At 40.8% G+C, this 23,138-nt stretch overlaps 1 protein-coding gene across 3 annotated transcripts in view; it reads left to right on the forward strand.

The window, feature by feature from the left end:
• Positions 1-1,849: 1,849 nt before the first annotated feature.
• The window catches only part of LOC118411210 (ephrin-B2-like), a 70,129-nt gene continuing 48,840 nt past the window's right edge, over positions 1,850-23,138 (forward strand). The window contains exon 1 of one of the 3 annotated variants that reach the window (XM_035813296.1): positions 1,850-2,166. In XM_035813296.1, the coding sequence (XP_035669189.1) occupies positions 2,060-2,166 (107 nt within the window). In that variant the 5' untranslated portion in view covers positions 1,850-2,059. The remainder of the gene's footprint in view (positions 2,167-23,138) is intronic. The other 2 variants (XM_035813299.1, XM_035813297.1) reach the window with 2 other exon arrangements.

Genomic DNA, 23,138 nt, shown 5'->3' on the forward strand with positions numbered 1-23,138 from the left:
TGCCGCAGAACCACGCTGTGGCCAATAACTCCTCTGCCGGCTAAACTCCTTCCCATTTGCCACAGCAAGATCTGCTTGAAGATTAATAAGGATGTGATATACTAGTAACTAAGGCTACGATCTCAAGTATGCACAGGTTCAACTTCTATAAACTGACAGAGTCGTTAAATATATAAACAAACACGTATACGCGCATGCATAGTGTAACGTTAACTGTTAGACACGCACGCACACATTCGCACGAGCGCATGCCTGCCCCGTTGGCCGTTAGTGTGTGCACAAAGAAGTCATTGGTGTGCGTTGTGTGTTTGTATATGCTACTGTGACATACACACAACCTTAAACGTTTACACTCGAACAGATAACGTGCCGACAAGGAAGGCCGACACACAGACACATAGCCGTAGTAACAGATACGCGCACGCACACGCACACATACACACATACACACGCACACCGTGACACGGACACATGAGGCACGAGTACAACGACACAGTTGACCATTGAAATGGGCGCAGTGGGCCTGTCACACGTGGGTTCAACAACAAAAGAAAACCTCCCAGCTCTGTTCTTCAGTCCTTTGTGTTTGTGATTTTCTAGTGGCGATCAGAATATGAATCGTTCTGGTTATGGTAATTCAATTATCCGCGGAGGCTTCGTTGCGCCCGAGGTGACACGAACAAAGCCGAAGCTGATTTTCGCGGCATTGAGCCAACCGTAACCCGATCCACCTGCTGCCGGACCATGTCATAAAATAGCCGTTAAAATAGCCTATGGTTATTCATTCAAAATATTATTCCAAACACTTTCTTACTTTCCATTATTCCTCACCACAATAAATCAATTTTACTAAATGTAAAAATCAATGAGCCCAAACATATTATAGAAGAAGTGGGTACATTCGTCTTCCACTGCCTAAAAAGGAAAAGTTAAACTTAAACCAAACAAAACTAGTGTATTTTAGAAGGTAGTATAACATAAGAAGGATTGTTTTCTTTAAATCATTGTCATGTTACATGCTACAAAAAAGTTTTTTTTTTGTCGGGGAAGCAAATAAAAATGAAAACGCATCCGAGTACGTGCATCAATTTCTGACGTCATAATTGAAGAGTAATGCCGCTCCGTAGAATCTATTTCAGTATTTTCAGGTAGGTTTTAAAGTTCAAGTAGGTTTTATTTGTTCACATTATTTTGGTATTTGCTTCTCTGCTTTGAGTTAACTGCAAAATTAGGTAGCACAACTTGAGTGCGAAATTGAATGTTGAGTTGCACAACAGACAACATACATAAGACAACTTCCTTTGGAAATTAGTGATTTTACACAATGGCGCTTGCACAGATCTATAGAATAGAAGCAAGTGTCTGCCTACCTTCGGTGTACCTCAAGTCATGTTTTCCTTTTTACGGAGGCAGCAATTTGTCTTGAGTTGAAAAATTAGATGTTGTTAAATGGACAAATAAAACAGAAAGATTTTGTCACTTTCTTGATCATGTAGCAAAAGTAATCAAATTAGAGACGAATGGGTGTAAAATATAGATCATGTTATATCTCGATAGATGTTGACTTACTTCGACTTTGTTGTTTTGTTTCAAATGGATTACAATTAACTTTGTAATAATTATTTCACTTCTGCCGATAGTGTTCTTATTTTCTAATTTCATTAGGTCTCCCTATATAAAAGAGGTAAAGAAAAAAGTTAGAGAAAACTAAACTCTGGTAAATTTAGGGCTTCACAATCGCAAAGCAAACAGAAGTCTTTTGTGTGGTTTGGCAAAGCCAACATTCTTCCGGGAACTTTTCTGCCTAACTCCTCGCGAGTGCGGAAGCCTCCACGTGACGTCACGAATTGTGGGCGGAGCTAAGCGGCCCCTATTCTCATGCAGCCTCGTTCTGAACCAGCGGTAAACCAAACCTTTAGAAGCATCAGAGATCGTCTCCGGGTAGAAGAGCCGAGTTTTTCTCCCGTTCTGAAAACTCTCTTTCCCTCAAAAAACTTCTGGCGTGGGGATCGAACCCAGGACTTTACGTGGAGTATTGTAAACGTGTCAAGAAGTGACCATGCGAGCGGCGGAGGCCTGGGTTTTATACGGGACACTGTTGCTGCGGCTCGCCTCGGCTATCGGCGTGATTCTCCCCGATGTCTACTGGAACATGTCCAACAACATGTGAGTTTTTCTGTCTTCTCAAGATTCTTCTTTTAATTTCTTTTCTGTGGCTTCGCTTAGAACTTGAAAGAGTGCAGGGATCGGGTTTTATTTGTTGTGAAAGACGCTTGTAACATGGGTGATCGCGCTTGTCAAAGAGAATTATTTTTCAGGCTGTGTCCGCTAAAAAGGCAATGACAAGGGGTCGAGCTTTTATCATAGGAGTCTGCATCAAGAACTTTTCGTTTTGTTCTGTTGTTTGTAAAAAAAAAGTGAGAGTTTTAAAGATTTTTTTGGGTGTTAGGTTTGGTAAAGTTGTGTGAAGTGTGGAGATTGTGAGCTCGCACGGGGTTGTGATGTTGGCGGCGGACGGTCGCGAGTTGTTCCGGGGCTGTGAGGTTTGCGGCCCGCCGCGCCAGGAGACCAGCTCCCCGCGGTGCCGGCGGCGCCTAGCCCCGACCATCCCTCCCTCCCAGACGGCGCTTCCCTCCCCGCTAGATCTGGTTTCAATCGGAAAAAGAGAAATTAACCCAACCTCAACTCCAATTTGATAATCTCAAGTTCCGAACTCTACTCCTTGAAGTGGGAATAATTTAGCCTAATTTCCCCTCCCATTGGGAAATTGAAAATCTCTTGCGCAAACCATAGCAAACACCTCAACAGGGGGGCGCATAACAAGACTTGTTCGCGTTTTTACTAAAAAAAACTATTTTTCTTAGTGGAAAAATGAGCGAGCAAGATGCCTCCCCCCCCCCAAAGAAATAAAGTCATTAAAAAATGTTGATTTTTAAACTTCAAGCAATGATGCTTGTTTTAGTATTGAAAGAAAAAGACAAAAATAATGTAAGTTGATACATAATTTAGACTCTTGTATGCATCTAAAATCTAGTAAAAAAATGTCACATAGATTAAGCATTAGCCAGTTTTGTCTTTACGTACAACTCCCAAAGGGTGTAATTACTTTTCAAGTTAGCGTTTCCAATTTGAAATTCAGATTCAGTGTTCCCCTAGAGTCTATGTAACATTGCAGCATATATATAATACTACATACAGCATGAATATAATACTATGACAAAACTCCATAAACCTGTTAGAATAAATCTTTTCGATAACATAACATTTGTATTTCGACCAATAAATCCAGACTATGGCAGTCTAGAATGCAAACTTTGGATACAAGCAGTTGTTCTGAAGCATTTAAGTGAAGTTTACACCGGGCACTGTCCAGATGATTCCCTACCGGCGTAAACTCTTGTCCGAAACACACTCCAGACATGGTCCTAGGAATGCTCTAGTTTGGTAGTGTGTAAACACAGGGCTTTTGCAAACCCTAACTGGTGTGTGGAGACCTATATTCCTACCTCCAGGCCAAGAATGTAAAGCATGTCACGGTATGGGGAGTATCCTACAACACTCGGCAATCTGTGCTCCCGTTGCGTACAGGTGATTTCGTCTCACAGCGAAAGCTTTTAGCAGTTGCTATTATTTTCTCCATTATGAAAACAAGTGGAAGTTATGTTAATGTTTTACGGTAGGCGAATGACTGTCGATCACCTAGAAACAGGTGCTTGTTTGTGTTCCTTTTGGTTGTGGTTGACTTGTAATTATATATTTGTGATATTTTTCTCGACTAAGTTCCAATGGTGTTGGTTGTGTGTGGACATGTACTTGGTATTGGTAAGTCAGTGAGAAGCACACAAATCCCCATGTTCAGTGGTAGGCAAGTAAACTTCACACTTCCATACAAAATTTACAATTGGCAATTTAGCCTTCAGTAGTCTTTCTTCTTTGGCAGTATGGACAAGAAAAAGTTTCAGTTTTTTATTCAGCAGTATGTTATGCGTTTGGTTTTGTACATTAGATGTCTGAATTCCTTAAGACAACAACTTAAGTATGTCTTTAAGTTAACCTCAATTGTTTTGCTATTCCAATTTACTGAGCAAACCCTGGCATCATTGTACGATAATGAAATACCCCTTCTGTTTCCGTATAGCTTTTTCGCAGATGCAAGCTACCAGGTTACCCATAAAGTTGGTGAGCGTACGCCGCACAGCAGTGTGTTTCGCCAACACGTTTCGTTTGAATAACGTCTCTCCGACGATACCCGATACGGGCCGCTGCGTCCTGTAGTACCATTGTATATCCGACCATGTTGATATCCTATCTAGGTCCAATTGTACTGGGCCATTCAATGACCTCCTTCAGACACAAAGCCCAAAGTCCCCCCTTGTTTACAAGATTTCTTTCCCCAAGGAAAAACACAAGACAGAGAAAGGGAAACACAGTGTAGTGATTTGCCCTACTCTTTCTTCTAAACTGTTTGGATAGCCTTTGAACAAGCTTGATAGTTTTTCCAAGGCAAAGATCTGCTCTCCATGAAATGGCCAGAGAAGAACTTCAAGAAGCGTTACCGGTAGAATGTAAGAAACAGATTCGGAACTGTTTGTTTGAGGCAAGGAAATCTGATTAGTGAAAGTCCTTGGAAATACAATGTACAGTGCGTCCCATTTGAATGGGTTTTGTTTTGTGTAACATCCTGTTTAAATCTCTATTTGTGGCTACAAGAGGGAAGAAATGAACTAACTCAGTAACTATAATGAAATAAACTTTTCTTAATGATAAATTTGAAGACAAATGAATCCCTACAACTGGATAAAAGATTGGATATTTTCTTCTGGATGTTTTGAGTGACTTCTATCACTCTTCTTTACCAATCAAAGTAAAAACTATTACAAGAACACTGATTTTGTCAAATTCATAATGCAATCTATAATGTTCATGTTCAAGCATCCTTGCTTCAACAAGTAGGGGAGAAGTTTTTCATTGAAATTGAAATGTAGAAAGCTTTTAATCTTTGTCGCCCATAAGAAATAGATGACACTATATATGTATGTGCTAACTAATTTATAGCTCTAAACCCCCCTCCCCCACTGCAGGGGTGTAGTTTGCTGACTACAGTGTTTGTTTGGATAGCAGACCTCTTGGGGAGGTCCAAGTTTGCATATAAGAAGGTGTCTTGTTTTCATTTCTCAAGGTTTGTTGTACAGAAGCCATAGTTGTTTGATAAAGAACTTGGGTGGGCTTCGTGATCGTACTAAAACATGGTATATCTTTCACACAACTTTTTTCGGAGAAGTTAAAAGATGTGCTCTTAGGATGTGTTGTATTTGGTTTGGTTGGTCCCGTGGGTCTACTTTGGAACTTTACTAATCATGAACAGAATTGGGGAGGGGGGCAATTTGTTATATATGGACAACCATAGCCATAAGAAGATATTATGGCCCAATTTTCTGTTACAACGAATCATCCTTTGTCATTCTTTGAATCTGTTCTGGAAAATTTATACTTATGGTGTCCACATTTTATAAAATGAACGAACAGATATAAGTGAGCTATAAAAGAAAGAATATAAGGAAAGGAAGTCAAATTCAATTTGTTGATGACAAAATCAATGCTAATTTTGTATAGAAGCCAAGAAAGCATCTAGATTAGAGAACTTGGGAATTCCAAGATAAGATCTGGCCGAACTACATATCCCCAAACTCCCATAGCATTTCTGTACCCAATATGGTGGCATCCCTAATAAGGGGAGTATTTTGAGTTTCATTATTTATGATGATTCATTCCCTACTGGGAACAAAGTAGGGGTCTGTCAAGTAGAGCCAAGTCGGGACTTGAACCCATGACCTTTTGGTCCTCTATAGGGTCCCACCCAGCATACATAACCCAGTTTGTCTTCTTCTTCTCCACATAGAAACATTTTTACATCAGTCTGGCACAGACAAAACATCTATGGCTTTGTATAAGCGTCAAACCACAGCTAGACTTTTATAGAGTGCTAAAATCCCACAAGCAGACAAAAGCTATTAGAGCCCCATTGTCTTGTGCCTTTTCGCAGGTCTTTGTTATTGTACCTACCTGTCCCAGGTGTGTGGTATAAAGTTTTGCATATGATTAGGTGTCTTCTGAATGGCTTTGTTCCTTTCTTGTCTTCCCACAGGAATTCTTGAGGTATTTTTTTTCGAATACCGAGGTATTGTTGAAAAAGTCCAACTTTTTTTGTGGTTGTACACAGTAGGACTCAAAAATCTCTTCTATAAACAGGAAAGTATGTAATACCATGAGTGGTTCCTGCTTTTAACATGTTTTTACATTAGTTAAGTATACAATTGAGTCATGTCTGTAGTTTTGCGGATGTCTTTATGTTACAGTGTAATAGTTACGTTTGCTCCTAGTTATGCAATGTTGGGATCCTCTTCATACCAAAGGAAGTTGCCAAAACAGTACTTTTGGGCACAGATTGGTGGTGTCATTCTTGTTTCCTGTCATTTTCCAGGTCATGTAAGAAGAGTCCAGTGAAAATAAGTAGTCTGAGGCTTGTCTGTTTACGTGTGAGCGCTGTTGTCCAAAGCCGCGGAGTAAAGTTTGTACGGCTCCCGACACGGCTTGAGTTTCTAGAGGAATAACTGGATAGGGGTGAGTCGTGAAGGGCAAAAATCACTCTACCCCCTTTGTAAGCATGTACCGGGCATCTGGGAGTCTATTTTCTTCATGCACTACATACGGAGTGGAACCGCGCAGGAGTCAAAGTCATACGAAACTTCCTCTTTGTGTTTTGTAATGAAAATTTCTGTACTATGATATTGTATCCAAAAACCTTGCAAAGGGCTTGGTTAGACAACACTAGGGTGTTTGTCTTGTTCTTTTATTTGCCGTCCTAACAGAAGTGGCTATAGCGGTGTTTGTTTCCCCACACGGGAGCTTCGCTTAGACAGGTACATTCGCCTTTTTTCGTGTGAAGTCACCGTAACGGCCGGCCGGCAGTTCTGTGTAACGGACATCCTTGCGGGCTGACGCAAGGCGAAATCTATCGGGTTCATCATAAAGATACGCAGCATATGAGAAAGCAGCAAGGAATTTTTTGTGGAGGATTCGATTTCAGCGGAAAGTGCACGTCAATACCGAGGCATGTTCATGCCACACTGGGAACCAAACACGTCAGGGCTGTGAAAGTACACAAAAACAGGGTTTGGCATTTTTGCGGTAATGTTGCCTACGCGACATCTTTTACCAGCCCTTTTGTTTTGGTACACGGCAAAGATTTCGGTGTCAACAGCTGTCCGTGTGCGGTGAAAAAGCCATTCAGGATCGTGAGAACGAATTGCTTATGGAGAAATCTCAAGCAGAAGTCCTTGTAGAAACTTGTTCAGGTTTTCACGTAGAGTACACAACCGTGCAAACACACTCCCCAAGAGCATGCTTGTCTACCCCTTCGCTCCTTGTTCTAGTCTTTGTCGCCATGCCGACCGAGTGAAACAGTCCGTACAACCAATCCTCTGACATCTGTTCAAATTTAGCTTCCGCCATCCGTCGCGATAAACAGTCATCGCGCCTTTGTCAGTTTCCCTCCTCTGGCACTTTCCTCTGACAGAAAGTCCGTGAACGAAATCGAATCGGGGATTGATTTTTGGAGTTGAGAGCCCGGCTTCGCCCTCTTGTCCGTCCTTCAGTGCTATTGACATTACGATATTGAGTTTCCCTCTCTAAGTCGTTCTGCTGGCTAAAACTGTAAATGGTAAATGAGAATTTCAGCAGCTTTCCTTATCTTCCAGCTGGTCTTTAATCACAGATAAACACTCGTGGCTGTTGCTCCTAAGCAAACATAACCACTAGACAAACAAAACCACACCTGTAGGAATCCAACAGATACTGGGGTAGAAAATTGTCATGATTTCTGATGGGCCTGGCTTCTCTGACAGCCTGTTATATCCATGCTAATGCTGGTCCTTGTATCTTCTAAGGAATAAGGATGTATAGAAACACTTCAGGAGTACTTGTATCTGAGATCGTCCCCTTATGTCCCATCACTTCACCACAATCCCTGATCCAAAAACTCTTCTGGGGCTGAAGTCCTGGAGATGTGGCATACCACACACAGGGTACTTAACAACGGTTTCCTCGCTAGACTCAGGTGAAAATGAGTACCTAGCTTTGGTTAGGAAAGGGTTGCCAGATGGAAATAGTATGGGGGACAACCCAATTAGAATAGGCCGTTTGGTTCTTTCTTGGCTTTTCTCTTTTCTAAGACAAATTGTTAGGACCAAAAGATAAGACTCAGGTAAAGTCTCCACCAATCTTGAACATATCATATGTTTTCTTCTCTTTTCTCCGAAAGCACTACTTCTATTCTTCAAGTTGCTTGCTTGAATTTGTAAAAAATGCAGGCATGGTCTCTACAAACTTTTGAAACAAAGTTATACTCAAATCAATGAAGAAAATAGAGTTAGAGCAGAGGTCTTTTCTACCAGCTCCTGCAACTATGGAACCGTGTAGGACCGAAATGTTGCACTTCTGCGTCCAAGCTGCCACTTAAGCAAACAGTTTTTTCAGCTTCCCACCATCAAAGGCAGAAGTGCCTTGAAGTTGAAGACGACAAGGAAACCTTGCCTCAGTTTAGAAACAGCCTCAGGAAGATTAGAAGTGCTGTAACTTCTCAGGAACTCCTTGTCAAGAACAAGTGGTTTCACACTAGAGATCAAGACAACTTGGCGGTGCTTAGACGAAATTTTGAGAAAATCTTTTAGGAGAGCTAACAAGCTGGTGATTCTACAAAAATGTGTTTGTGGAAAAATTGTTCTTACCTCCATGAAAAATGGAGGTATAGTTTTTCTCCATGTGCATGTGTGTGTGTGCATGTTCAATAGAATATCCATTCCAATGAAGCTCTGGATGGATTGTGATGATAGTGGGTAAGACTAAGTCTTTGTCAATCCAACGGTCAAGGTCGATGTAGGCCTCCTGGTGGCTGACTTTGGTACTGCAGCATAACATTGTTTAGTCCTGGACATGCTATGGTCTTGTTTCACTTGTTTCTCAAATTTGTTGAGAGCTAGTTTCTTTTACCTGTCTTTTTAATATAAAAGAGCCAGCTGTGGTTAGAAGTAACCATGGAATTAGGTCAAACTTTTGCAAGTATTTCCTCCCCAGAGTTCACCACGTTTCATTGGGTCCTCTGTGTTTGGATAATGAAGGGTATGAAACAATTTTCAGGGAGGTGTCCATCTCTCTGATCACATTGTTTAGGAATGCATGAGAAATTTCTCGATCGGTGACTACCAAAGAGAGAAGTAGTAATTTTGAAGGCTATAAAATGACAAAATTGCAGTGTGAGATATCTGCAATCAGGATGTTCCCCATTTTATTACCCTTGTAGTTTCTTTTTGAATGACAGTCTGGTGCAGTTTCTGAATACTAGTCATTTTGTGTTGAAAATGGACCTTCAGTTTACATGTATGTCTGTGTGAACATGTCAAGTAAATGTCAAAGGGGGGGATAATAGACAAATGCAATGCCTCTACAATAGTTCAAGTTATATGTATAATATTATACCAGATTTTACCAAAAGTATAATATCCACAGTTTAGAAAGAATTTTGGCTGCAGACTTTTATATCCTCCTAGTGAAAACATTGTGTAATCACCAGAAAACTATTCTAATTTTCATAATCCCTAGAGTAGAGGAGTACCCTAATCAGTTGAAATTTGGAACCCCTATAGAGAGGAGTTGTTAGTAACCCTTCTGCATGGCTGTGCCTGTACAAAAAGCAGGATGTCACCCAGGGCTGATCGCTTGTTACCCCGTGATGCTTACCGAGGAGGAAACATTGGAGAGAACAGATAAGAGAGCTGAGGATGTTTCTGAGCTCGGATGTTGCCTGTTGGGACTCCTTCCTGTAGTCAGTTGCTAAGTAGCTGATGTCTGGATGCTCGAGAAATCACCAAATAAGGCTGTGCTGAGTTGATTGTATTGATGACATCCGTGCATGCATCAATGTTTGTCGGTTACAAAAAATGCAAAATGAGCAAATACGTTCTTTGAATTAAAAAATGATAGCGGAAAATAAAGGAATAGTCAAGCCCTGCACAAAGACTTTCAAAGAGAAAGAAATGGATACGGCGGAAAAAAATAAGAGAATCTTTTGTTTGGTTTACTAGTTCTGTGTTTATTCAACCTTCCTGCATGACCACTTAGATTTCATGATGAAAGTATTGCAACTTTTTTAATGCCCAGCTTTTTTTCACACCCTCACATCAGTCTTGGGGTGGCCAAAGGTTATCCAACATCCCGAGACGTGCAATAAAATCACAACATTTCTATGGCATCAACTGATCGCTCTCAGAGCAAGTGTCTTTGATTTATAAGAGCAGTGTTGTACCTTCTATGCTATCTATTCAATATTGCCCAGCGTATCGATCCAAACTTGCCAAGTTTAGGTTGTCTATTCCCCATCTGCCCCAGCTGATTGATTGAGTCGCTCCTAGCAACACAATCGGCCCCCTCTGATGACAGGATGATTTTTGCTAGGGCACCTGCTTGCTGGAGGTCTACAGTGCCGTCTGTCTAGATCAAAATAATGATTCGTTATCTTTGGGTAATCGCAGACAATTGGAGCCGCTGGGATTCTCGAAACAATTCTTCTGAGGAACAGTACTGTAGATGCTGAAATTTTCACTGTCGTTTTATTTTCGTGGTTACATTTCGCATGTCAGTAAGGTCTTGCCTAGTGTATACAGCAAGATTTTGTAAGTTTATGGCAAAAGTACTAGTATATATTTATGCATAGAGAAGAAAGGTTAAAAAAGACAGGTTATCCCCTTGGCAAATTTTAATGACCACCTACTGGATGGATACAGCCAAGGTGAAATGTCGCATTCCATCCAGATTATCCAGCATCCATTGCTGTTTACGCTGACAAAGCTGTTACAATCTACAGGCTTTATACCAACTGTTTGGTTGGTTTTGAAATTAAAGGTGAAACCAGTTGACCGTAGCATGAAAAATTGAACATTACACTTGCACCTGGAGTTTTCTCCGCAAACTATATTTAGCTTCACTGCTGTACCCTGTAAACAAGAGAGTTAATGCTAAATGTCAGCTTTGGTAAGGAAAAGGTCAAGGTACAGGGCAAAAATATCCAAACAAAAGTAACCAATGGTGGAGTTGATTAGATTTAGAATCAACCAATCGGTTTCTATCTATTATTTTGATTGACATGTCATTGATATAGTGTCTGGAGTCAGGAAAATGTAGAATATACCAGACGCTGTACTTGAATCCCGATTGACATGTCATTGATATAGTGTCTGGAGTCAGGAAAATGTAGAATATACCAGACGCTGTACTTGAATCCTGGGTTACCACAAAGAAAAGGCCTTTTGATACTTGTACGTTGTAGCTACAACCAGACATGACACAACAGAGGGCATATTTTGCCAAACTTTCAGAGCTTTTAGCTTCCTACAGACACTGTTATCTGGAAACAATTGCTTCTAAACTGACCACACCAATTCTACATCCATTTCATCAAACAGGTGACTAACACCTGCTTTTATATCAATGCCCATAATAGGAAACATAACTTCCATAGTCAAAACACCACAACCAAAATAGAAAAATGTGTACGCAAAAGCATGTTCATAACCTGTATCGGTGTAGGTTTTGCCCCGAGCACGGTGACAAACAAAAAATTGTTTACAGTCGAAACTCTCTAGATAAAGAAACCCTAAAAGGCGCATAGTTTCTATCTCGGGGATTTTCCGATGGCCATTAGGACTTGAGGAAGAAGGTTTCAGGTAGCGTCTTACAAGAGATGTAAACAGAAGGGGACGTCAGCGCTCTTTTCTTGTAGACCGGACGGCTAAAGCCTTTGATTATGGGCAGTTCCTGTGCAAGTTTGTCTAATAACTGTTGCCATACAGACAAAGAGTAAAGAAAGGATACAGGAACAGATGTGAAGTTATGCAGCATTTTAGAAGTTGGTGTTTAGCTTTTACTTGTTTAAGTTTTTTTGTGGCAAACATATATTTGAGGGAGAATGACCCTTATAAGTTGGCTAAAGGTGGCTAATTATTAAATTTCAAAGTAATTTTACCAAGAATTGATTAAATGAAAGATTAATTTCTGCAATATATTTAAGAGTCATAATAGATCTAATGTTAAGTATATTCACTTGCAAAACTATCTTCTTTTTATTGTTTTCCAAATTTCATAATTTTTTGTGTGCAAAATTACAAGACATATTTATTTCTAGCCTTTTTGGAAACACTGCTTTAACTCAACCTACTTCTGAAAAAAAAAGGCAGAAGAGAGGTTAGACAATTATTTTTACAGGAATCTCAGTTTTGAGTGCCGGTTTAAAAAGATCAAGAGTTGTAAGCTTGCTTCTTTATTCCCCAGACAACAGAGGCATTATCACACTGGGTGTAAGGGCTCTGATGTTATATCAAATGTCAGGAAGGAAGCACAGAATAGCACCAACAACAATGTGGATAATCTGTGGGCTTTAGACAGAGAGCCGGAGTCCCTGTGTAGCTAAATCAGACCATTACTTGTCTTCCCTCTCTAGATTCAAGCTTACTACAGTCTGTAGGACCAGACTAAAAGGGTTTATAGAAGATTAATGTAAGATTGAGATGTTTACTGTTCATGTGTGCCTTTCCACTGGGAATATGTGGCTTTGTGGTACTCTCCAAGCAGAGGTTGGTGGGGAAAATCGTGACCATTTCCTCATATGTCGTCTTTTTACCTTAATGCTTCCACCTTCAACTTGAAATACTGAGTGAGAAAACCCTTACCACCCCTACTGCAAAATTACCCACTCATCCCCATGAAAATGGATGAATATACAGTACAAAAGCAGTGGCTCTTAAAAGGGAATTCTGTATCTCCATCAAACATTAGGCTCTTACAGGGAAATTCTGAATCCTATATGAGCCCTGTCCTTGGCTATGAGCTTCCACAAAAAGCTACACTAGAAAAATCAGTGGCTCCTACAGGGGAATTCGGTATCTCCTTACTAGCTATTAGGCTCCTACAGGGAAATTCTCTATCCCTAACACTTTTGATATCTCTCTCACAAGCAATTTGTGTGTGATTTAACCTTGATATCAATAGAACGCTAACTCTTAAGGGAACCACGGACAAATTATTGATCTACCTGTCATTTGGGACATCTTCTCTTGGACTATGAGAAACCCCATATGTGATAAATTATGGATGGTATTACTAACCTTGGCACACTGTTGCCATGACTACCCACCTGATCAATTGCCATTGTTCATGTATCATGGCAGCAAGGCTAAACAGGTGTCCGCAGTCAATAATATTCTTCAAGAAAACTCTATACAAAGTGTATAGTCAGAACTACCCAAGAAAACTGCTCAGAGGACCAAGAAATTCTGGTCTATGTGGAAGGGGGATCATTATTATCAATATAGGAAGGATTCTTATATTTTTTTCTTATGCAGGTATAGTTTTCAGTAGCATGGGAGTGTGTTGAAGGGGCATTTCTGGCACTATATCTCCAGAACAGAATGCACGATTGCAATGATATTTGGCACATAAGTTAGAGGTGGTTGCTTAGGTAGTACCAAAAAGTGGTAACATTGGCCAGGTGGTCATTTTGTAGACTGTACAGGTTTGATTATATACTGCAAAGTTAGCATAGATATAGGGTGGAACAATGGTAACATTGATACAGAAGAAATCCGGATTTGAAATAAAGACAATAATTGTCCAAAAAGATACCCGTATCTCTCGATAGGTGTGTCAAGATATGGATGCAGCATAAGCCCGGTAATTATGAATTTTCCGCTATTCTTTACCTGGCTTAACGTCCAACAATGTCAGGGAAAGTATAATGACTGGAAAGACTGACAGACTGGGATGGGAGATTTAGATGGCTGCAAAATGACTGTCACATTATCTAGGCATGACCTTTTGGAAAGGTGTGGCATTGTATAGCTTGGAGGCACCCCAAATTTTCTCAAGAATTGAAGTTAGTGAGAAGTTGAAAATAATTTAGTCCCCAAGCCTTTTTTTGAGGCTGTAGTGGCAGTTGTTATCCACTATCTCTACAGCACAGTATTGGAAGGTTAATTCCGTCCCCTCTCTCTCTGCCACTTTTATCTTGCCAACCAAAGTCAGGTGCCCATTTTTACACCTGGGTGGAGTGAGGAAAGTGCCTTTTCTAAGGGTACAACATGGTTGGCATGTCTGGGGATTTGAACCCAGGACCTCAGGGTTCTTGGTCTAACACCTTGCCAACATCCTGCCACTTTACAGTTTGGATGGGTAAGCAAAAAATAGATACACATCTTTTGATAAAGTTGATAGTGATGAAATTTTCTTCATATCCGATGGCGACACTAGTATAACTTGAGTGACAGGTCTAAAGGGTCCTCTTGGCTTGTCTGTCATCGGCATGTGTCGTGTTACTCGCAGGTTTAATGCCAATCCCTTGTCTATTGTTATGCCACAGGTGTATGATCAAGGTGATACCCCTTGCGGCAATTTCTTGGAATGTATTGTATGCTGTGGAACCCTGCAGGAAATGCGGTTTCAGCGCGTAAGACCCACACTATGCCTGGTATTTGGGGTAATGGATGCCTCTCGAAAATTAGGGCGGGGCACGTTGTTGTGTTGGTCACAGATATATTTACAGAAATGTTAACTTAATAAAAGTAGAGTGCTACGTGTCAGTCAATACAGGGACGTCCCTGTAGCTCAACTAATAGCAGCCTCACAGTTGAGCTCCTGGTTCCAAATAAACTTGGAGATCCCAGCTATGGCATCTCGGTTAGGGCTGCTTCCGTCTTTTGGTTGGGATGTGAAATGGGGGTCCAGTGTTCAAGGAGGTTCCTCAAGCACTTTAAAAATGAAGGGCTAGTAACCCCTCCCCGTAAAGATACACCCTGATACTGAAACAGCGGGGAAACTTACCGCCCTATTTGCCACTAGGCACTACAACTAGTACAAGGTAATAAGGTAAACAATATGTGTCAAGAAAGAAGTTAAGCACCTTTAAGTGGTCAACTCAAGGTTATGTGGATTCTAGTATTATACATGGATAAGGGCCAAGTACCATTCTAAGAGAATCTGTGTAACATGTCTCACTACTTGTGGTACTGCCAAAGTAAATGCTGTATATTTTGACATTTAAGCAGTGTTTTTAAGGTTACGGTCTTTGTGGTAACCTCTCGTCACATTTTGAACATTGCCTCTCATTGTGTTTTTATGGCTGTTGCAAAAATGAACTCGAAGATACTGCCAACTCTTGATTTTTATCATGCACTGAATGTAAATGAATTTTACAGCACAGTAAATATAGATAAGTTTGCGGTAGTGTTATGTCCGCGTTTTTCACTATATTCTTTTTGCTACAAACTCAACACAACTGCGAAAATAGTCGTTGCATGTTCTGCCAGCCGACTTAATCGTTTCAATCGCAAACTAAAAACTTGCGAACACTCCATGTTTTCACTATAACAAAATGAAAGAGTACACTGCAAAGTGCAAACTTCAATACGTATTGGAGAAAATATTGAGGGAAAAGTTTATTGTATAACATTTCCAAAGGACAGCGGTATGGTGATGACCACAAGACCACAATGTGCCAAATTTGAGGATGACAACAACCCAGAATGGCAAACACCAAATATGGGCATGTGATGTCATCAGCCGTATGTAGTAGTGACCCCCTCAACTAGCAACCTTTCCACTCATCTGGTGTCCATTCTTGGCATTGAGATTAGGTCATTAGGTGAATTTTTAATACTCTATTGATGGCCTCTATCGATTTAATTCTGTTGCGCCATCATCCGTTAATAGACAAATTAGGCGATGTCAAAAACCTAGTTACGAAGTCCTCTTGCAACTAGAGACTGTATGATTAGGCAATGAAAATTTTATGCAGAGGACGTTATAGGCGTAAATGTTAGGTGTTTGACCCAGAACCCAGAGGTCCTTGGTTCAAATCGCAGATATGACATGCCACTGTTCCTCACTTCACCCAGGTGTAAAAACTGTTTTGGGAGGTTAAAGGCTGTAGAAGGAGTCTCAGGGTTGAGCCACACCTTCCAATACTGTGCTCTAGACACAGAGTATAACAGCTCACCACCCATACCATAAATTGGCTGGTCCATTTGAACACTATTACACAGAAATCTGTTCCAAGAATAAATGACCTTTTCTATTGCTAACAAGATCGGAAAACCGTTTTTAGCAACTGTACAGATCTGTTAACTTTGGTCATATTGTTCTTGTAGAAATGCCAACAACATGCCAAAATAGCTGCCTAGATACATAGTCCCCAGACTGAGGGTGTCAGGAGTTATTCTTCACGATAATCCGCTGGCTTTGCAACGAAAAGAGAAGGAACAATTAGGCGAGGTTTGTGGTTTCTTTGGTCGATAAATCTACCTGAAGATCTGACAGTGTTTAGGTTGTATCCGTTCCAAGTGTCAATACACAGCCAAGTACTGACACTTGGAGCTGAGACAAGATAAACAGTGTACCATCTCCTTCTACTGTAAATTAGTTAGCTACAGCAACAATATTATCCATGGAGACCAACTAAAGGTAGTCCCATAGCCTTTTTTTGAGGCCGTAGGGGCAGTGGGTTGTTATCCACTGTGTCTAGGGCACGGCATTGGAAAGGTGGAGCCCATCCCTCTCCTTCCAATGCCTTTAAACTCCGTAACGGAAGCCAGGTATCCATTTTTAGCCCAGAATGGAGTGAGGAAAGTTGTGTCAAGTGCTTTTCCAAAAGATACGGCGTCTCTCCAGGAATTCTCGGAATCGAACCCGTAACGTCTTGAAGTTTGGTAGCGACTTGTGTATGCCCGCCCATACCACTAGCCTCTCCCTTACCAGCTCTTCTGACTGTCTTCTCGGATGTTTTTATTTTGTTGGCAACATGTGGAAAATGTAAAAATTGTTTAACAAACCCATAGGAAGTGGTTTGATTGTTTCTTTCTTTTTGTTTTTTCAAAAGTGACTTTGTGTCCAAGGGGTTTCATGAAATTTCTTAGTTTTAATTCTCAGTTCAATGATGAAGATATTTGTTAAAGGAGTCTACAGGTGCATAGGAAACAAGAAACGCTATAATTGAAAAATCATTAGCATGTCAAGAGCATCAAAACAGGAAGTTACGCTGCAGTACCTTAGAAAGCTTCTAGGGGTCCCAGTTTCGAATTGTACCTTCCTCTTCTTGAGTAATACCATCCACTCACAAGCAAACAGCACCGAAAATATAATTTTTTTCTTGCCTAACTATCGGTAACTAAGGGGGCATTTGGAAATGAAGAGGAAAAGGCTGGCATTTCAAACAATCCAGTAGATTACATGAGACACTGAGCAACAAAAACAACTTCATTCCAAACGTTCCATCATCTAAGTGGAGATATAGACAACATAGACGTTGTAATCTTTCCTAAGTCCCAGTGTTTTGTCCAGAAATTCTAATTTACTGGTGTTGAATTCCGCAAAGAAAGGTAGCTAACAACAAACTTAATTCCACATTGATTGAGGAATCTTTTCATTTTCAAACATGTTGTCTCAAATATCAATATACAAACTGCAATTATGTGTTTGTATCTACATGTCCCTATGGCACAAGTGGTAGTGCAACCCTACTTCTTGGCCATTTGGATCAAACTGCTGCACATAAAAGAACCCAACACACTTATCAAGGAGAAAAAACTTTGGCAAACTAAAAACACAGCAAATGCCTCCTTATTTGCTCCCACTACAAAATAAAGTTCCCTTCAAACTTGAATAAATTTACAGTATTTCACCTATTCAAAATGTCATAACAAAAGATAGGCGGCGGCTCCTTTACATCCATTCATTATGAGAACAATTACTGGTCATTTTGCCTCGGGATATTGTCAGTAGATCCATATTATCTGTGGTTTGACTAATTGAGATGCCATCTTTTGGGCTTCCTCTTGGGCATCGGGTGTCATTTTTTAATAATTCATGGGTGCTTGTCTAATCATAATATCATTCTTTATTGTGGTTATGTTAGAACTTTGAAGCTTGATGTTTGTGTTTACAATTTGTTTGCCTTGATATGTTATCATATCAGTTTCAAATGATATTCATACCAAAATCATTTGACCTACTTACATATATGCCAAATTCTCCCCAAAATTGCTCCGATCATATCCAGTTGCTTGAGTGACTATCATTTGGTATACCTCATTACCTTGATATATAACCTTCATGGGCCTACTTCCATAATTTTACTTTTCAGTACATTTTTATATGCAAAATAAAAGCAAATACAAACGACATTTTTGAAGTGCTTAACGATCATTCCTAACTTCTTTTTGTATTAATTTTCTGTCAGGTTTTCTGTGATTTTAGTGCTTGTATATCACATTGAATCATTTCTTCACAGCCTTGCGTAGCCATTGAGGATGGTCCGTCATCCGTGTAAGTGTGCGTAAGGGTCGCGCATTGACAGGCCATGATCTGGATGTAATGACTAATTATAGGTTGTGTTCGGGAGCAGTGTGGGAACCGCTGGGGGGAATAAAGACTACAGATAAAAATTACCGCAGGACAGAAGACCAAAAAATCAGAAAACTGATAGAATCATTCCTGCGTTTTCTCTCAAAGTAAATCCGTTGCTACAGTAACAATGAAATTAAACAATATAGAGATGAATTTGAATATTTGTTGATATGGTAGTCAAGTTGAAATATAGCATCTTGAAAGAAAACTACAATGCCATACGCCAGAAAGCAGTTACTCAAGCAACTGGATATGATTTGAGAAATAGTCAGATGACATTTCAGATAGCCATCCGGTGTCTTCTTCAGTGACAGTTGCTTGAGCTTTTTGGCATATCTTATTACCTGAATGTGTAACCTTCATCGACAGACAATGCCATAATTGCAATTTTGAAAGGTAGAAATGCTCTCCAACAAAAAGCCTTGAAACTAACAACATCCCAAATGTCTCAGTTAGCAAACGAATTCCTTGGTAATGAAATAATGACCGTCTTGGCCACAGTTTACTTTAAGAAAATTCAAATTCAATGCGACTGCCTTGCCAGTCTCAATAGTCTATTTGTTTAAATACATCTTCAGCTAATGGTGGGTCTAGTAGGGTGCCTTGAGGAATGTGAGGGTCTTTGCCTGTATGTCACCAATAGAGGGTGTCAAAGGGGTTAAGGAGTAGAGCTGAAAGATTCAGACAAGATGGGATTATTAGAGTACATGATGCTACAAATAGTTTTAACCTCCACACTGTGGCCCGAATGTAATTAACTTATTAAGACATTTGTGATGCTAAAAGGCTGACTTCGTAGGACGGTCGAACAATTCACCCCATCCGTCCGAAAATCAGACCTTCATGATGTAAAATTGATTAAGTTGTATTTCCTAAACTTAACATGACAGATTTATTAATGAAAATTGCTAGCACGTGCTCTCAAACATTGAGTTTGACGAAAAAAATGTAAAGCTGGATACAGCCCTGGTCAAACGCCACATCTGTGGCACCAGCAGTGTAACGTCCCATTAGGAAACCATTGAGGCTGTTGTTTTGGGTACTGTCTCCCTTTTAGCAGCCTGTCACCTTCCCTAGCTCCTCCAGGTTTACAAAAGTGTCGAGGTAGGTGGCCTGATACCCGGGCTATCAGCTCCTGATGCCGGGCTATCAGCCTTGCTACCATTACCCTGGCTAAGCCCAGGCACTGAGTGATAAGGTCCCAATGGCTCCCCTTATCTAAAAGCCCATGGGCTAAATCTGTCCCTCAAAGGTTTTACTAACGCTGCCAACCCTGTTAGCAGTATGGTTTGATCCACAGACACAGTGGTGGTACTAAATGTTGGACTAGTCTATGTGAGAAAAGGGGGAGTTTACAACCAGGCTGTTCTCAGCTGTTTTCCCATGGGAAAGAAAAGCGAAGTTCCATCCTAGCTTGATTACAGGAAAAATTGGCAGATTCGGATGGAGATTTCTTACACCCATTTGCCGAGACATTATATGTTGTTCCCTAGTTAATACCGAGACATTATATGTTGTTCCCTTGTTAATACCGTATTCAGAACAAAGCTGCCAGGAAGCCACAAATGGTCCCTTATCGGAATTTCTAAGCTTGCTATCTTAGCTCCTTCTAATTTGTAGTAGATAACGTTAAAAGCACATTGGCCATATATAGAGAAAGTCTATTACCAAGGCTTATCAAAATGTAGCAGTAGTTTTTACTGGGTGTCTATGAGAATACTGTAAATGCCTTTAACTTCACAGTGATTTAATTTTGTGGCAAGGAGTGTTCGCCCTGGTTTTAAGTTTGCGATAATACCGTAGTCACAGTAATGGAAATAACGTTTTGTTTTTTTTACATTCGCTGTGAACGGTCACCAGGAAAACCCACAAGCATAAAACCAACTCGAACATTTCAAGAATTGCAGTAGGTATTACTATGACAACAGACTGGTTGGATCACTCAGTGGGCGCTGAGGCTGTTAGTTTACTAAAGTCGCAGTTTTGTCTGGTTGGCTGGTATGTGAGAGCAGCCTTAATTGGTAGAGCAGGAAAGGGCAGAGAAAGGCTAGAAGGGCTGGCCTAACAGGAGGTGCCACTGACACATATAGGCTGTTTGGAGCATATCATGGGAAGGTTCGGTATGACGGGTCATCCAGCATAATATTAACAGCTGCTACTGCGGGCCTGCAAAGCGCCAAAGGGTGGTTGTGTACCAACTATACAGATAATGATACATAAGTTGTTCGTTCGTTGAGTTTTAGTTCCTAGTGGCGCATAGGGTGCCTAGCAAGTTTCTTTGCTGTGGTACTGGTAGGGCTTCCCCTTTAACATGCTCGAGGCACCTTCGAGGCACTTTTGGGATGCACTTTCCAGCATTAAACTGAGGTCTCTCAGCTACCAACTATATGGAACTAGGAGGTCAACTGTGAGGCTGCTACCAGTTGAGCTACAGGGACATCCCCAAAGGCTAAGGTGTACATACAGCACTATTTTTTCTTAATTCCCCCGTCCTTAAAAATGAACTATCCCAGACTAACCACCCTGTAGGTCCACCCAGCTGACCGCAGGCCTGACATTGACCCTGAGGGGTCAGAGGGCCGACTGGACCCAGCTGGTGGCCCTGTACCTAATGACCGGTAGCATATCTGTATTTATTGATACTCAAGCAGGAATGTTCGCCACTGATGGGAAAGATATTGTATGTGACATCGCTCTCATTTAGCCAAGCTTTCAGTTTCAGAGAGGCCCACCCAAGGCCAGACCAATTTGTATCTTTGGTTCTAGTGCATTTTTAGGCAAAGACAAACCTATCTATTTTGTGATGGCTTCAGAAACCCAGCAGCTTGTTTTTGCACAGTGCACAAGCACTAGAAATACGTAATTGTTAATGAAAAAAATGCTGAAAAGAGGATTATGTCTTTGCCATGAATGAAGGTTTTGTTCTCAAGAATATTTTTTATTTTGGGGCTAAGTAAAATGTTACAAAATGGGGCTTTTAAACAAGGCTTTCATGTTTAAAACTCTCTTTCCCAGCCATATACCAACTGTTACCAGAGAGTTGAGTATTGGCAGGTCTACTTGAATGAATATGTGTGGCCCTATGCTCCCTCTATCCATCCTAATTGTTTATTAACTATAGGTTACTGAGTCCACCACCTACAAGTAATATGCTACAATTACCCTGAAATAAGGCAGGGCGCAACCCACTTTCTTTCATGCCGGCGTTCAAAATTAGAGATCGATATGGCAAAAGTAATGCTGCGTAACGTAAAATTAGCCCAATCCGTCAGTCCTCAAGTGGTTGGTTGATCGAGTGGCTTTCTGTGGCATAGGTGAACGAGATTGGGCATTGTAATGCGCAGGGCGATGGGTAATAGGGAGTGTTGTGTTGTATGCGACGCTAGGCAATTGGAAGGAATGGACTAGCACTGAAGAGGGGACGTTAAGTAGGAACTGTCACGAACCAGGACACACATCATTACAAGTGGTATGGATTGCTACGTTAAGTAGACCTGTTGAAACATATGAGGCTGTTGGGAGGGGAAATGAAGCGAGGAGTTGCGCGCCATTGGTCGTTAGGACGGAACGTACCATGAAGTGTTGAAGGGGTGCCAAGTAGCTGTCCAGGCAGTTCTGGGTGGGAAAATCGCTTTGGCAGCCTGCCGTAATGCACAACTAAATGACATAAAGTAGATAAATCTCAGTTAGATAATGCTGCGCTAATTGTATTGGATCAAAGCCATGTGGCAAGACCTTTTCATTGCATCCGACTTTTCAATATTTTACACTCTCGCTTCACTCAAATTTAATTACTGTGGGCAAGACTTGAAAGCCTATTTCTACTGGTCTAGTGTAAGATTATGGAATTTGCTGTGCCAAAATCGTTTTTATCACTGGAAGGCCTTAAACTAGTTAAAGAATCGTTTCAAAGTGTTATACCGGCTATACAGATATGGACATAGAAGCTGGTCAGTGGCATGTTTCTCTGTAAGGCGGTTATACAGATACAGGTACAGAAGCCAATGTGTTACACCAAAAGGCAGTTTTATTTGTTATTCAGATACAGATGTAGAAGCTAGTGTGATACACTGAATTGCAGTTATATCAGCTATACAGATATAGATACAGATGCTGCTGTGTTACATTGAAAGGCAGTCGTACTGGCTGTACAGATACAGAAGCTGGTATATAGGTATATAGAAGCTGTTGTGTTGTACTAAAAGGCAGTAAGTTATACTGGCTGTACAGATACAGATACTGGTGTGTCATATGTACATTGAAGGGTGGCTATACTGGCTATACAGATACAGGCGGACAGCTGGCCATACTTGTGTAAGTGAACATTTTAATTTTAAGGCCATGGAAATCCCTACAGTGGGCAGTTCATTCATGCAAGCTTTCATCCCTCTCTAGCTTTTCTTTCAAAAATTGGAGTCAGCAATGCATCCGCTCCTTGGAACCCACATAACCCGAGAACTAGGAGGGCTTTTGATTCAGCAAAGTCAGCTGTTTCTGCTTGGTTGAGCGGAACTTGGTGAGGGCTTAGGACTACTCACACTCAGAGTCACAGTGTACACAAGTCTTCACTTTTGAGCAACCAAGAACCTGGAAAAAACCTAGCTATCAAACCCTGGAAGTACATGTCTCAGTGT

Source organism: Branchiostoma floridae, chromosome 3 (assembly GCF_000003815.2).
Source record: "Branchiostoma floridae strain S238N-H82 chromosome 3, Bfl_VNyyK, whole genome shotgun sequence".
Lineage (NCBI taxonomy): Eukaryota > Metazoa > Chordata > Leptocardii > Amphioxiformes > Branchiostomatidae > Branchiostoma > Branchiostoma floridae.